The sequence below is a fragment of the Desmodus rotundus genome, chromosome 8 (assembly GCF_022682495.2).
Source record: "Desmodus rotundus isolate HL8 chromosome 8, HLdesRot8A.1, whole genome shotgun sequence".
In the NCBI taxonomy this organism is placed as follows: Eukaryota; Metazoa; Chordata; class Mammalia; order Chiroptera; family Phyllostomidae; genus Desmodus; species Desmodus rotundus.
The window spans coordinates 126,632,763-126,644,779 of record NC_071394.1 but is presented as its reverse complement, the minus strand read 5'-3'; the positions used below and the strand labels follow the sequence as shown (position 1 = coordinate 126,644,779).

Here is a 12,017-nt window from a genome sequence, read left to right as displayed (position 1 = left end):
TAACCACACGCAGGCTCTCCCCTACTCATAAGTACGGGAACCCTATCAGTACCAGAGAGCAACTACGTCCTCTGATACAGTGCACCTGCCAGGTGAACTAAAACTTAGCATGCACTGAAATAAAGTAAAACTATAATCTAAGAATTGTTTTTAAACAATCCATTTTAATTATCTAAATGATTTACACATATGAAAACAAGGAGCTGTTATTTTTAAGACATGGGATCATAAAAATCAGCAAATCACGACACAATAATAAAACATTAAAATATATCAATACGTTTTTTTCAGTATAGACTCAAAACTTTCTTCTCCGTGGGATAGCAGGCTCCAGACAAACGTGCCTACTACACAAGTCTTCTCAATTTCCTTCCATCAGCCGGTTGCAAAAAAAAAAAAACGTCCATCACCTTTTGTCCCCTAAGTTGTCCCTCCTCAGTCGTCCCCAGGCCGAGGGTAGCTCCCGGGCTGTGCCGGGGCAACAGAGAAGCCCCACCAGAGAGCCCGGACGAGGGTGGGGACTAGACCAGCCTGGATTCAAATGCCAGGACTGACGTTGCCCAGGCCTTCCTGCTGAAGCTTACCTGTCTACCCTTGACTCTAAGGCTGTGTACCTACTGTCACTCGGGGCCTCTGGGGGCATTATTTAGAGTTATTTAGAGTGACATGCTTCTTACGTTCCAAGAACCAAAACGGTCCCGCCATTGCCGGTGAGGGCGAAAAAGGAAGCCAACCATTGTCGGGGCCTCTCCCTTCTGCAGGGAGCTTTTAACCAGTCGCACCCAGAAAACAAGCCCCAAAGCACTCTCGTCTAAACAATCGGACCTTTCCTAAGTTTCCTTCAGCAATCTGCGTAATTCTCTCTGATTGCGCCCTTCCAACCTGACCCCGGACGGTTCGGACTCCTGTGCCTCTCCTCCGAGCGGCTGGGAGGAACTCTCTGCAGGGCTGAGTGAGCAGGGAAGCCGCAAGGACTTTGTTTATGTAAGAAAAGTGGCTGGGGACTTAAGTCCTCATAACTGGTCCCCTCTGTCCCTCTGTCTTCAGACAAGTTCTTAGCGGACTTGATAAGCTTTATCCCTTCTGTACCACTTCTCGAAGATGCACCTAAAGGTGCTTCTTTAAACCTCTGGACGCACCTTCTAGTCCACATGTGGGGCTGCAGGGAGGGGCCATCACACTCACCACGCTCCCTCCCACCCGAGTTCGAAACTCGGCAGACACCGCCTTGCCTGTACTCTTGTCTGTCTTCCCGAGGGGCACGCATGCTCACAACACCGGGACGTAACTATGCCGCCGGTTTCCCTTTCTCAAACACGAGGATGCTAAATAATAAGCGTCGTCATTCCCTTGTGAGCTTAATCTGGTAACTTAATGGCTACCTAAAATAAAATAAGCCATAAATAACCTATATGCTAAACAAGCCCTTCCAGCTTGAGGACACCTCTAGAGTTGATGTTAAAGAAAAAAGAAAAGCCAGTCCGTAATAAAGTTCCTTGGCCACCGGCGTTTGAACTCAGCCAGGGAATGAGAGATCCACCGACAGCCCTGGCTGGTGTGGCTCAGTGTGCTGGGCACCAGCCTGCAAACTGAAAGGTTGCTGGTTCGATTCCCTGTCAGGGCACATACTGGGGCTGTGAGTTAGGTCCCTGGTTGGGGATGTGTGAGAGGCAACTGAACAATGTTTCTCTGGCACGTCGATGTTCTCTCCCTCTTCTTCTCCCTCCCTTCCCCTCTCTCTAAAAAAATACATTAAAAAAAATCTAAAATAAAAAAAGTACGCCACCAACAACTTTAGCTCTGTCCTTCCTTGTGTAGGACAGGGAATGTTGTGGGCTCCATGAATGGAAGTTATGAATCACAAAGGTGAATGAACATCCTCCTTTCAAACTCGGTGACTCAGGAACATCATGAGGATAGAAACATTGGTTAATCCATCTTTTTCTGCGTCTCTCCCCTCACCCCATAAGAACCTCCTTCCCGTCTTAGCGCACGCAGCCAGGAGGTCCGGGAGTCTGGAGGTCTGGGTATCTGGCCACTGGTAACCCCGTGACCCCTGTGGTCCCAGGGCCCTGAACACAAGGCTTTTCAACCCGGTGGCGCCTAGGAGGCGGGCAGCTCTGTAAACTCATGGTCCCAGCTTTTGTGCCCGTTGGGACAGTGGGGGAGGGGGTTACAGGGGAGACTGGCCCGAGCTGTTTTCCAGATGCATCTAGCACCCTCTCTCTGGAAGAGCTTCCTGACATCCTCTCGGGCTTGGTTTAGTTAAGGAGTATTGCTAAAGCACTCTTTAAAAAAAATCCACTTTGAACAAACAAGTGAGCTGGAAAGGAAACTCATACACCTTCATTCAAGTTAGAAAAGCACGAAGGCTGATCAAGTGTGGCCTGAAATCCTCAACACTTTCTGGGCTTTCTCCTACTTTAAGGCCGCATGTGGGTAACAAGTTCTCGCATCCACCTTCTGAACGATCCAGAACTCATCCTTCCCCCTAACCCTCTGTCTCTTAGACACAGGGAGAGGCCCACAACAGGAGGAGGGGAGCTGATGTTCTGCGGGGGTGGGGGGTGGGGAGGTGGTGGCAATAATCCACTTCTTTTTAGCAGCCTTTCCTGCTCCCGCTTCAGGAGCCCCACTGGGCTGTGCACCTCCAGGATGGGCAGGGAGCTGCACCCATCGGTTACAGAAGGAGGCGCCCGACTCTGCGTTAGAAGCCAGAACGGCATGATGGGCGTGCATTCATCGTCACCCACACAGACGAGCGGAAGCTACAGACAGAGAGACACTACGGATGGCACTCGGGACAGAGGTGAGAATGGCCCAGAACTCGGCCTCCGGTAAAGGTGCCCTGTTGACAGGACGTGTCTCGGTGCCCTCACCAGACCCCTCCTCCTCCTCCTCCTCCTCCTCCTCCTCCTCCTCCGTGGCCGCTGGCGGCTCCTGCATCTCTTCTGGAAAAGCCTGGGGCCGGCTCGGGTAACTTCCGCTGCCTGAGACAGTCACGCGTGCTTGGGACCTCTCACCTGAGGTCTCTGGGTGCTGCACTGGCGTGGAGGGAGCTAGGCCCGGGAGGGAAATGTGGTCACCTGTGTCATCTTCTTCAAAGTCGTTAAGGCAGTACACTTCGTCCAGGTCAACATCTAGCGTCCGGAAGCCCTTGGTGACCACACCGGGCCGGGGGTCCAGGATGCCCCCGAGGTGAGGCTGGGCCAACTGCTGCCAGTGGTGAAGGGTGGCGGAACCTTGCGGGAGAAAGGGCAGACAAGGGGGGACAGGGAGGAGGGAGGGTTAGGATGGACGTAGAAGCTGACGGCTGCTCACCACCCTTGGGAGCCCCAGCAGGCCCTGAGCTCCGCAGTAGGTGGGCTCTGGCAGGGACCCCGAGTGACACTGCACCTCCCGTCCCACTGTGCAGCTAATACCCACCACGCCCGGAAGAGGCGCCAATAAAAAAAAAAGTTTTTTTAATTTTACGTAAAACCCCGGCCATACTGTGTGCCCAGGGTGTTTGGGACAAGCACTTCATTTTATGTCAAATGATGTAACCCCCAAATCCAACACAGCATCATTTTAAGAAGAGAAGAGGAAAAAATAAGCAACACAGGCATGAAAGGGGGTTGGAGGAGGGGCACCATGTCCTGATACACACTGCTGGGAACAGGGAGGCACAGCAGAGGCGGAACAGGACGATGTCAAGCCACCCCAGGAGCCACGAGAAGAGAAAAGCAGAGACGGAAGTGGCATGTGGCTGAGTGGTAGGCACGGCCCTGGCCTGTTTCACTTAGGTATTCTGACCTGCAACTCTAGACGCCCCAGGTTTAGGGACAGGGGACTGGCCTAAATGAGCTGTGACTGAAGAACACAGTAAGTCCACACAGGGTTCTGAGCCAGAGGAGCCGATCTCCCTGGTGACACCGGACCCCAGGACTCAGATGGCGCCATGTAAGATGTATAAGAACGCCTGAGAGTGTCCCTGAGGACCTGGAGGGCGTGCCAGGTGCCCACGGAGAGACGTGCTCCAAGACCAGTGTGCTAAGGAAGCCTGGGTGGATAAGTGTATTCACTGTGGATCAGTAACGAACCTTTGCTGTGTGGCCGGGGGGCCCCCGATCTGCCCCGTCCATTGTCCCCTTGGAGTGCTGGCTACACCTCCCGTGGCCCTGGTGTTAGGGGTGCTCGGCCGGTGAGGCTGGGCATTTTCTCCTCACCCACCAGGCAAAGTTAACCACACACATAAACATTCCACGCTCAAGACAGACTTTGAGAGAGGATCTCAGGCCGTGGAAGGCAAGGGCCTTCCCACACACGTGGCCTCCCAGACGGTCACTTGCTGTCCTCTGTTGGGTGGGCAAGAACCCCTCCAGGCCACCGGGCTGCCCTGTCAGAATGGGAGCCAAGGATCCTAGAAGCCAGCAGCTCAGGGAGTCAAGATGGAACAGAAGGGAAAGGAAGGCAGGCGGTGAGGTCAGGAAGCCAACTGGGACGTGGCCAAGACACAGAGAACCCGCGCTCATCAATCAGAAGCTCCCGACCCTCGGGGGTGCCCAGTGAGGGCGCCGCCTCTCCTCACGGCTGGATGGTAACTTGCCAGGGGCCACACTCAGCTGAGGAGTCGTGAAGGAATTTCATAGATGGGCAATTTCAAATCCACTTAGGAGAGGAAAATTGCCAGTACACGTTTGGGAGACTTCCTGGACCCCCACTTCGAGAATTACGTACACACAAGTACAACAGCAACCCACTTAACCGGAATCTATTAAGTATAAACAGAAAAGATTCTAAATACAAAAAAGAAAAGAAGTAACATTTAAAAACAGATGCGTATAATGAAGAGGGCATCACACACCTGTTCTCTCACTGGGTGGTAAGGCACACTCAGTGCATTGGTTCTCAACGGCCGGGGGTGGGGGGGTGGGGTGGTGGGGATTTTGCCCCCAGGGGACATGTGGTAATGTCTAGAGACACTTTCAGTTGTCACAACGGTGGAGGAAGAGGGGCTGCTAATGGCATCCAGTGGGTAAAGCCGGGGGTGCCCCTCCATCCTCCAACGCACAGGACAACCCCCACAGCAAAGAACAATCTGGCCCAATGTCAACAGTGGTGAGACAGAGAAACACCGACCTCCCTCTGGTCGCGGTGCTTGACTCTCAGGTCCTTTGAGAATCTGAAGGCAGCCATGGGCCCTTTCTCCAAAGGGGTCTCACATGGAAGCCTCGCACACACACATTCATCCAGGGCTTCACGCACATGCCGAGACCAGTTCACGGGACCCTGAGGCCCAGGGGCCAGAGCGCCGTGTTTTACAAAGAGCTGCCCTGCGCAGAGGCACGCCTGCACGGCAGCCGGTTTGCAGGCGTTACAGCAGCTCCCTGCTCAAAACCGCCCTGGGAGGTATCACCACCCATACTTCACACAGGGGGGAGCCGAGGGTCGGTGAAGTGACGTGACTTTCCCAAGTCCCTGAAACAGTGGTGGCATAGCCAGGGCTCAGTGCTAAGGCCAGGTTCTTTCAGTAATCTCTGGGTACATGTCCTCCTGCGCCTCCCCCTCTACCCCCCAAGATCACAGGCCTGAAAACAAGCAAGGACATCCAGCCAGGAATGCGGTTAAGTGAGAAGCATAAATGGTGAGCAGTGAACTTCCAGGTGGGTGTCCAGGCCCCACTGGGAGACACACATACTTCGCTGAAGGGATTTCTCTTGTTGCTAGCCCCCCGGGCCCCCATTTGTAACCCACAACGGTCCCCCCTGTTCATGTGGTCGCTGGAGGCACAGGCACACTCCTGGCAACAGCACATGGGGAGACGTCGTCAACAAGGCATGTGGCTCCAGCTTGGGACGGCGCGTGTGGGCCGTGGAAGGAGATGAGGAATCCCCGGGTACAATGTGGCCACGCCAAGGAATCTCATCATGCTTCTGAAGGGGACTTCAGGTGTTTACAACACACTGGGAAAGAACCAGAGAGGCCGGAGGATGGGCCCGGACCAGAGTCCCTCGCACCTTGACCCTCCTGTTCAGCAGACTGCCCCCATCTCCTCCTGTCCCATGTGTGGCTCCGGGGAAAAACAAGCCTACAAAGAGTCTGCTTTGGGAGTTAAGGAAGCTATGGAAGTATAGGGGGTTATTTGCCTTCCCCAACAACCCAGAGCCAACAAAATTCAGTGAGGTTACAAATCAGAGGTCATGCTAAAAGGTGCATGGACTTGGGTTCTTACCCCATGCCTCGGGCCTCCCGTGCTCATGGAAGAGCAGCTAACTTTTATTGAGCACTTACTAAGTGCCAGGCACTCTTCTAAGGGGCCTACATTTGCTAACTCACTCAGTTGTCACGATAATGCTGTTGTCCTCATTTCACAGATGAGGAGACTGAGCACAGAGAGGTAAAGCAACCTGCTGGAGGCCACACTGCTCACTGCTGGGATTCAAACCCAGGCTGGCTCCATTGTTCCTCCTCTGAACCACACCGACTGCCTGCCGGCCAGCAGTGAGAACACCTCCTACACGTGAGTCTCAGAAACCAGGTCACACCTGAATGGCAGTTCCAAGGACCCATGGACAGCCACAAGTGAGAACTGACTGCACTATTACCTACCTCCCTCTACCACCACCTCCGCCCACCCCCACGAAAATGAGGCTGCAGCCAGGCCACAGGGCCAGGGAAGAGAGCAAATTCCGTGTTCATAGTTGGCACCAAGATGAAACCCTAAGAAACAGGGGTGTGGGCCACATAGAAAAACGTACTTACGGTTACTGCCCCGCCCTTCTGTTGGCCTTCCTTTCACACCCTACTGTTCTACCCAAAAAGTGTTCATGTCCTTGAAGGAGGGGCCTACAAGTTAGAACTAAACCTGCTGGGTAGTGACAGCTTAGAAGTGTATGCTTTTCCCTACTTACCTATTACCTTGTTAACTTGGAAATACTGCCTTGGTTATAACAAATCGGAAAGGAAGAGCCAAGCTCGGGAAAAATACTGCCCAGCTCATCTTTTTAATGCACATATCTCTCTTCCAGTCTGAATGTTGTGTTTGTTCTTCGCCTGCCTAAAACACGTAAGGTAAGCTGAAGAAACGAGAGCGCTCGCGTCCTCAAACACCCAGCCCCGCTGTTTTGGCTGACTCCAATAAGCAGATAACAAGATTAATTGAGGGGTGAGGGGGACACCGATGGAAGACACAGATTGGCTATCTGCTGTGATCCCAGCCAACATTCTCCAGGGCCCTCACCTCGCGTACATTTACCTGGGTCACTGGAGAGCAACGGAATCCTATCAGCTTCTCAGTGGGCCAATGGAAAGAGATGATGTAAGAACATGGCCCCAGCATGAGGCTGGTCCACGTCTCAACATGGGTAAGGCCATCTTTAGGCCTGAGCTGCTGGAACAGGGTCAAGTTTGGGGAGCCTAAGTTTTAATTAGGTGCCGGGCATAATACAAACACATCACATTTTCTCTTCATCACAAATAAGGGAACGAGGGCTCAAGAAGGTGAGGTGACTTATCCAATGTCACAGCCAGAATGGCACTGAGCCAGGTATTGGGCAGATTTCCATGCCATCCGGACACCTTGTCAAATTAAACGTAGTGACACAAAAAATAATTGTGGGGGGGGAGGAAGAAACAAAAGATTGGTTGTGTTTTAGACAACTAAAAAGTCCAAGAACTACGAAATGGAGCCGGAGGGACCTCTCTCATGAGGGCGAGATACAGGCCATAGTGATAAGAGATGATTTCTTAATGGTTGTGACTTAGCTCTCTGGTGAGCAGGGTACTATAGATGAAATTTATCTTGCACGTCTAATGGGATTTCCTCTTCTTCCATTAGCTTATCACAAAAATACTGCTACCTAAGTCACAAGATTAAAAGAAAAAAAAGATGCATTGGTCAAAATAAATTTTTTAAATAATCTCTTCCTGAACTAATGCTTGGGAAATGGATCCAAAAGCATATTCTTAGATGATCTAATGAAGCACGAAGTCAAATACAGAAAGCAGACAAGATAGAAATGATAAACTCCAATGATCTCTGAGAGACAAAAAGAGAAAAAAGAAAAAGAAAGGCAGAAAGTAAAATTGCAGAAATGGAAGATTTTATTGAAAGAAAAACAGACATAATCGTGGATCAGAAAACAATCACCAAACTTACAACTGAATAAACATGAAGAAAAAAATGAGCCATCCCTTTTCTGAAATCTAAGGACCTAAATTATACAATTCAAAAATAATCATGAAAAAAAAAAAAAAAGAATGCATCCCACCCTCTTCCTTCCATCCTTGGGAGACTATGGAACCCAGCTTGTCTTGGCTCTTTAACAAGCACCACCTCATGTTGGAGCAGGAATTCTCAACGGGGGGCGACACGGCCCCCATGGGGTTGAAAATGGGTTCTTCTGGGGTAGAAAGAATCTGCTCTTTAGGCACAGAGCACAGATACACATAGAAGCCATAAACAATATATCTGTGGTACCACGTTGTTGGGGGAATAAATATCTAAGACAGCTCCTTAAAGGGGACAACATTATTTTAGAAGTTGAGAGGTTTAGAAGAAGAACACTGCCTTACAGAAATTTTGATTTGGCTTTTCATCAGAAATGTAACACAGGAGTCTAAAACACCTTTCTCAAACGCACATGGGTTTCCAAACTAAAGGTGTAAAAACTGAAAATAATAAACACATGGCTGGGAAGTGGTAGGTGAAGGTCAGACAAACATTTTTATACCGAATAAAAGAAAAAGAAAGAAAAAGTGGTGTGTTTTTCCATGAGTTCAATCATCTGGGTTGTCTCTGGGAGTAAAAAGGTAATTGCCCCTGGAAAGCACGGGATGAAGGAGGCACAGGACTCACGGGCCTCCCCAGCCACCCCGCCTTCCTGGCCCCCAAAGAGTGGCGGTCTGGCAGCCTTGCTCAGAACACCGCATAGGAAGAAAGCCACACTCTTTATCTGAAGATCGAAGCAGAACATGGGAACCCACAGATTGCAAAGACAAATTGCAAATCGCTTTCACGTGGTTACTGAGAAAACTTCAGAGCGTTTGCTTTGCACCCCTCCCTCCCTGGCACCAAAGTTCCCCAGGAGTCAAAGCCTTAATTCTCCACACTGCTCAGAACCTGGGGTCAGACCTAAGGAACTTCTGAGTACGTGAGCCCTGCCTCTGGCTAAAAGACCTGTATCTCTGAGGATCTATGTAAAAGAGGGAAAACTGGAAAGGCAATGTCAAGGTGCTCTGTGCTTTGGCTTCCTGGCCTAGGTTAGTCTGGGTGCCTGTGTGTGCATTTGCAGACCTGCAGTGGGGGGCTGGGGGCCTAGGCGGGAGCTCCTCAGAGGAACTCAAACCAGCAGCGTGGGTGGCTATCCTTGAAGAAGAAGGAGTAGGCATGACAGAGGCTCCCCGCTGGCTGGTGGTGGATCAGCGACCACAGGGAGTCCCCGAGGAGGACAGAGAGGGGCCGAGGGCCCTGGTGATCACCTTCCAGTGGCTTCACGATCTGGAGTTTCTCGGGCAGGTAGGAGCGGCTGCTGAAGGACATGCCCGAGAAGCCGGTGAACTCGGAGAAGCGGGAGTGTGTGCCCAGGGACATGATGCTCTCGGTGGGAGTGAGGGAGCCCCCACTGAGCAGCTCGCCCTTCTCCGCCAGCTCCCTGAGCTTCCTCTCCTGCTCCTCCTCGAAGAACTTCCTCTCTGACAGGTAGTTTTCCCGGCGGAGGGATAGCCGCCTCAGTGCTGTCTCCAGGTCGTGGGAGCCCGGGGTGCCTGGTGTCCCAGGCTTCTTACTCTGCTCATTGTTTCTGGAAAGAGAGGAGACGGGGTGAGTGTGGGACACCCAGCAGGGGGCGCTGTACAACACACAAGGAAGCCTCAATGCTGACTGCAAGGGTCGCCGCAGGATTTTCTAAGGAAACCAAGGCAAGCTGTTGAACCACGGGCAAAAATGGGGAGACAAAGGCCAGTCCTGAAGAACTAATTCCCTCTGTTGCTTTTTTTCTGGGGGGCGGGGAGAGAGCAGAGAGAAGAGAACACTCAGGCAGAATGGAAATTTGCACTTATGATGTAAAACCCCAGTCCCTATAAACACCCCGCTTAGGAAGAAGCTTTCATTGGCTGCAGTTGCTTGTTCCCAGAAGGGCAGCAGGCTCAAGGGGTGCTTCTCTTTCTCCTTGAATTTAAGGAGCCGAAAGCTCAAACCTGTTCTACTCATGCAGTTTCCCAGCAGTCTGAGCCAGCTGGTCAGAAAAGCCAATTTTATTAACGCACGGGAGTAGTATGCACATAACAGGCAATGCCGGCTGTGTCTGCAGGGCTTCTGCACAGAGAGGGACCGACCGCTGCTCGGAGGGCCCACCGCAGGGACACTCAGTGTGGCGGGCACCTGCGGGGCGCCCTGCACCCCATCTTCTGAGGCACACCAGCATCTGGTCACATGGTAGAGCCTGAGTCCTCCTCGGCCTTTCAAATATCCCAGCCACAGAAGGGTTCATAAAAGAAATGTCTATGCTTTAGCCTTCACAGTGAAGATTTAACAGAATCAAACACTCACTTATCCACCCCTTTGGTACTTTACAGAAAAGCAGACTCCCTGCTGCATCCTGTAACACCCCTCAAACTGGTTCAAATACCAGTATCAAGGACAAGCATGGACTCAGCAGGTGGGTAAAACACATTTGAGAACTAATGGGTCTGTATTTTCCAGGCGATTCTTATCAGCCTTTCTCTCTGATTACTGGACCTGTGCTCGATCCACACCGCCACTCTCCAAAACAGGTAAAAACTCCTGGCTGGCTCACCCCATGTTGGCTGACTCTGCCTCCAGGATGATGCTGTTGGTCTTGTTGTCCAGGACGACATTGCCGACATCGCTGCCATAGAAGCTGGACCGGGGGGTGCTGACACAGCTGGACAGGAGGGAGTTCATGGCCGAGGACTGGTTGGAACCGGGGATGTTCATGGGGGACGGTGTCAGAGACCTCTGCTTGACGACCTGGTTGATGTTTCTCACGGTCTCAAAGACTCGCTTCTGGTGGCTGGGGAGAATGCACATCATCATCCATGAAGAAGCAAGTGTACGAATAACCTTGGAGTTAAACCCTCCAAAAACTATCAACAGAGAAGCCAAAAAGGTAGCTGGCCCAGGGGAGCGCCCAAGCAACCTGCCATCCTGTGCCTTCCATGTGTCTCTGAGGGTGTTGCGTGGAATTTGAGAGACTCATAAACGTCTGAATTCAGGGCTCTAAGATGTGCTTGTGTCCTAAAGGGGATGCTAGCAAGAGTGATACTGCTTTCCACCTCCCTTCAGCCTGACCCACAAATAAAAACACTTGAGTGGTCCTCTGGCTGCCAGCCAGTTTGCTTTTTCACGACAGCCACCAGAATGCAGACGCCAGGAGGGCAGGGCTCACTGCTCAGCACGTAAGAAGGCTCAAAAGACCTTTGCAGAACCAGCACTTCCTGGCTACTCATACGCAGTCACGGCTGCTTAACGGCAGGGATACATTTAGAGAAACGCATCGTTAGGCAACTTGGTCCTCGCGCGGACACCACGGGGAGAGTGCAGGTGCACGAACCGAGACGATGGGGCCCACTGCCCCCAGGCTACAAGCCCGGGCAGCCTGTTACCGCACCAAACAACACAAGAGCAAATCAAGCCCAAGAGAAAAATGCCATCGAGAGATGCCGTAAACCGGGGGCATAGGAAGCCGCTGCGGGCACGGCATGCCATCCTGTTTTACAGCAAACTTGTTGAAATAGAAAAAGCGCGCTCCAAAAAACAACAGAACTGTAATAAGCACGTACACCAGGAACCCAGTCGTCTATGATCAAGTATTACATGCTGCCCATAATTGTACGCGATGCACTTTTATACGACTGGCAGCGCGGTAGGTGTTTACACTGGCATCGCCACAAACGTAATGCGTTGTGCCACGACATCACGACAGCTATGACGTCACTGGGTGGTAGGAGTTGTCAGCTCCATTGTAACTTCATATATGTGGGCCACCGCCATGTATGTGGTCCGTCACCGAGCA

General features: G+C 51.8%; 1 protein-coding gene across 12 annotated transcripts in view; it reads right to left on the bottom strand.

Moving 5' to 3' along the window:
• The window catches only part of TRAK1 (trafficking kinesin protein 1), a 157,902-nt gene that overhangs the window by 9,765 nt on the left and 136,120 nt on the right, over window positions 1–12,017 (bottom strand). For 7 of the 12 annotated variants that reach the window (XM_053930402.2, XM_053930412.2, XM_053930405.2 and 4 more), the window contains 3 exons: window positions 10,779–11,015; window positions 9,463–9,782; window positions 2,880–3,242 (listed from right to left, as the gene is read on the bottom strand). In XM_053930402.2, the coding sequence (XP_053786377.1) occupies window positions 2,880–3,242; window positions 9,463–9,782; window positions 10,779–11,015 (920 nt within the window). Of the gene's footprint in view, window positions 1–2,879; window positions 3,243–8,062; window positions 9,783–10,778; window positions 11,016–12,017 lie in introns of those variants that run through there. The other 5 variants (XM_053930403.2, XM_053930410.2, XM_053930411.1 and 2 more) reach the window with 3 other exon arrangements.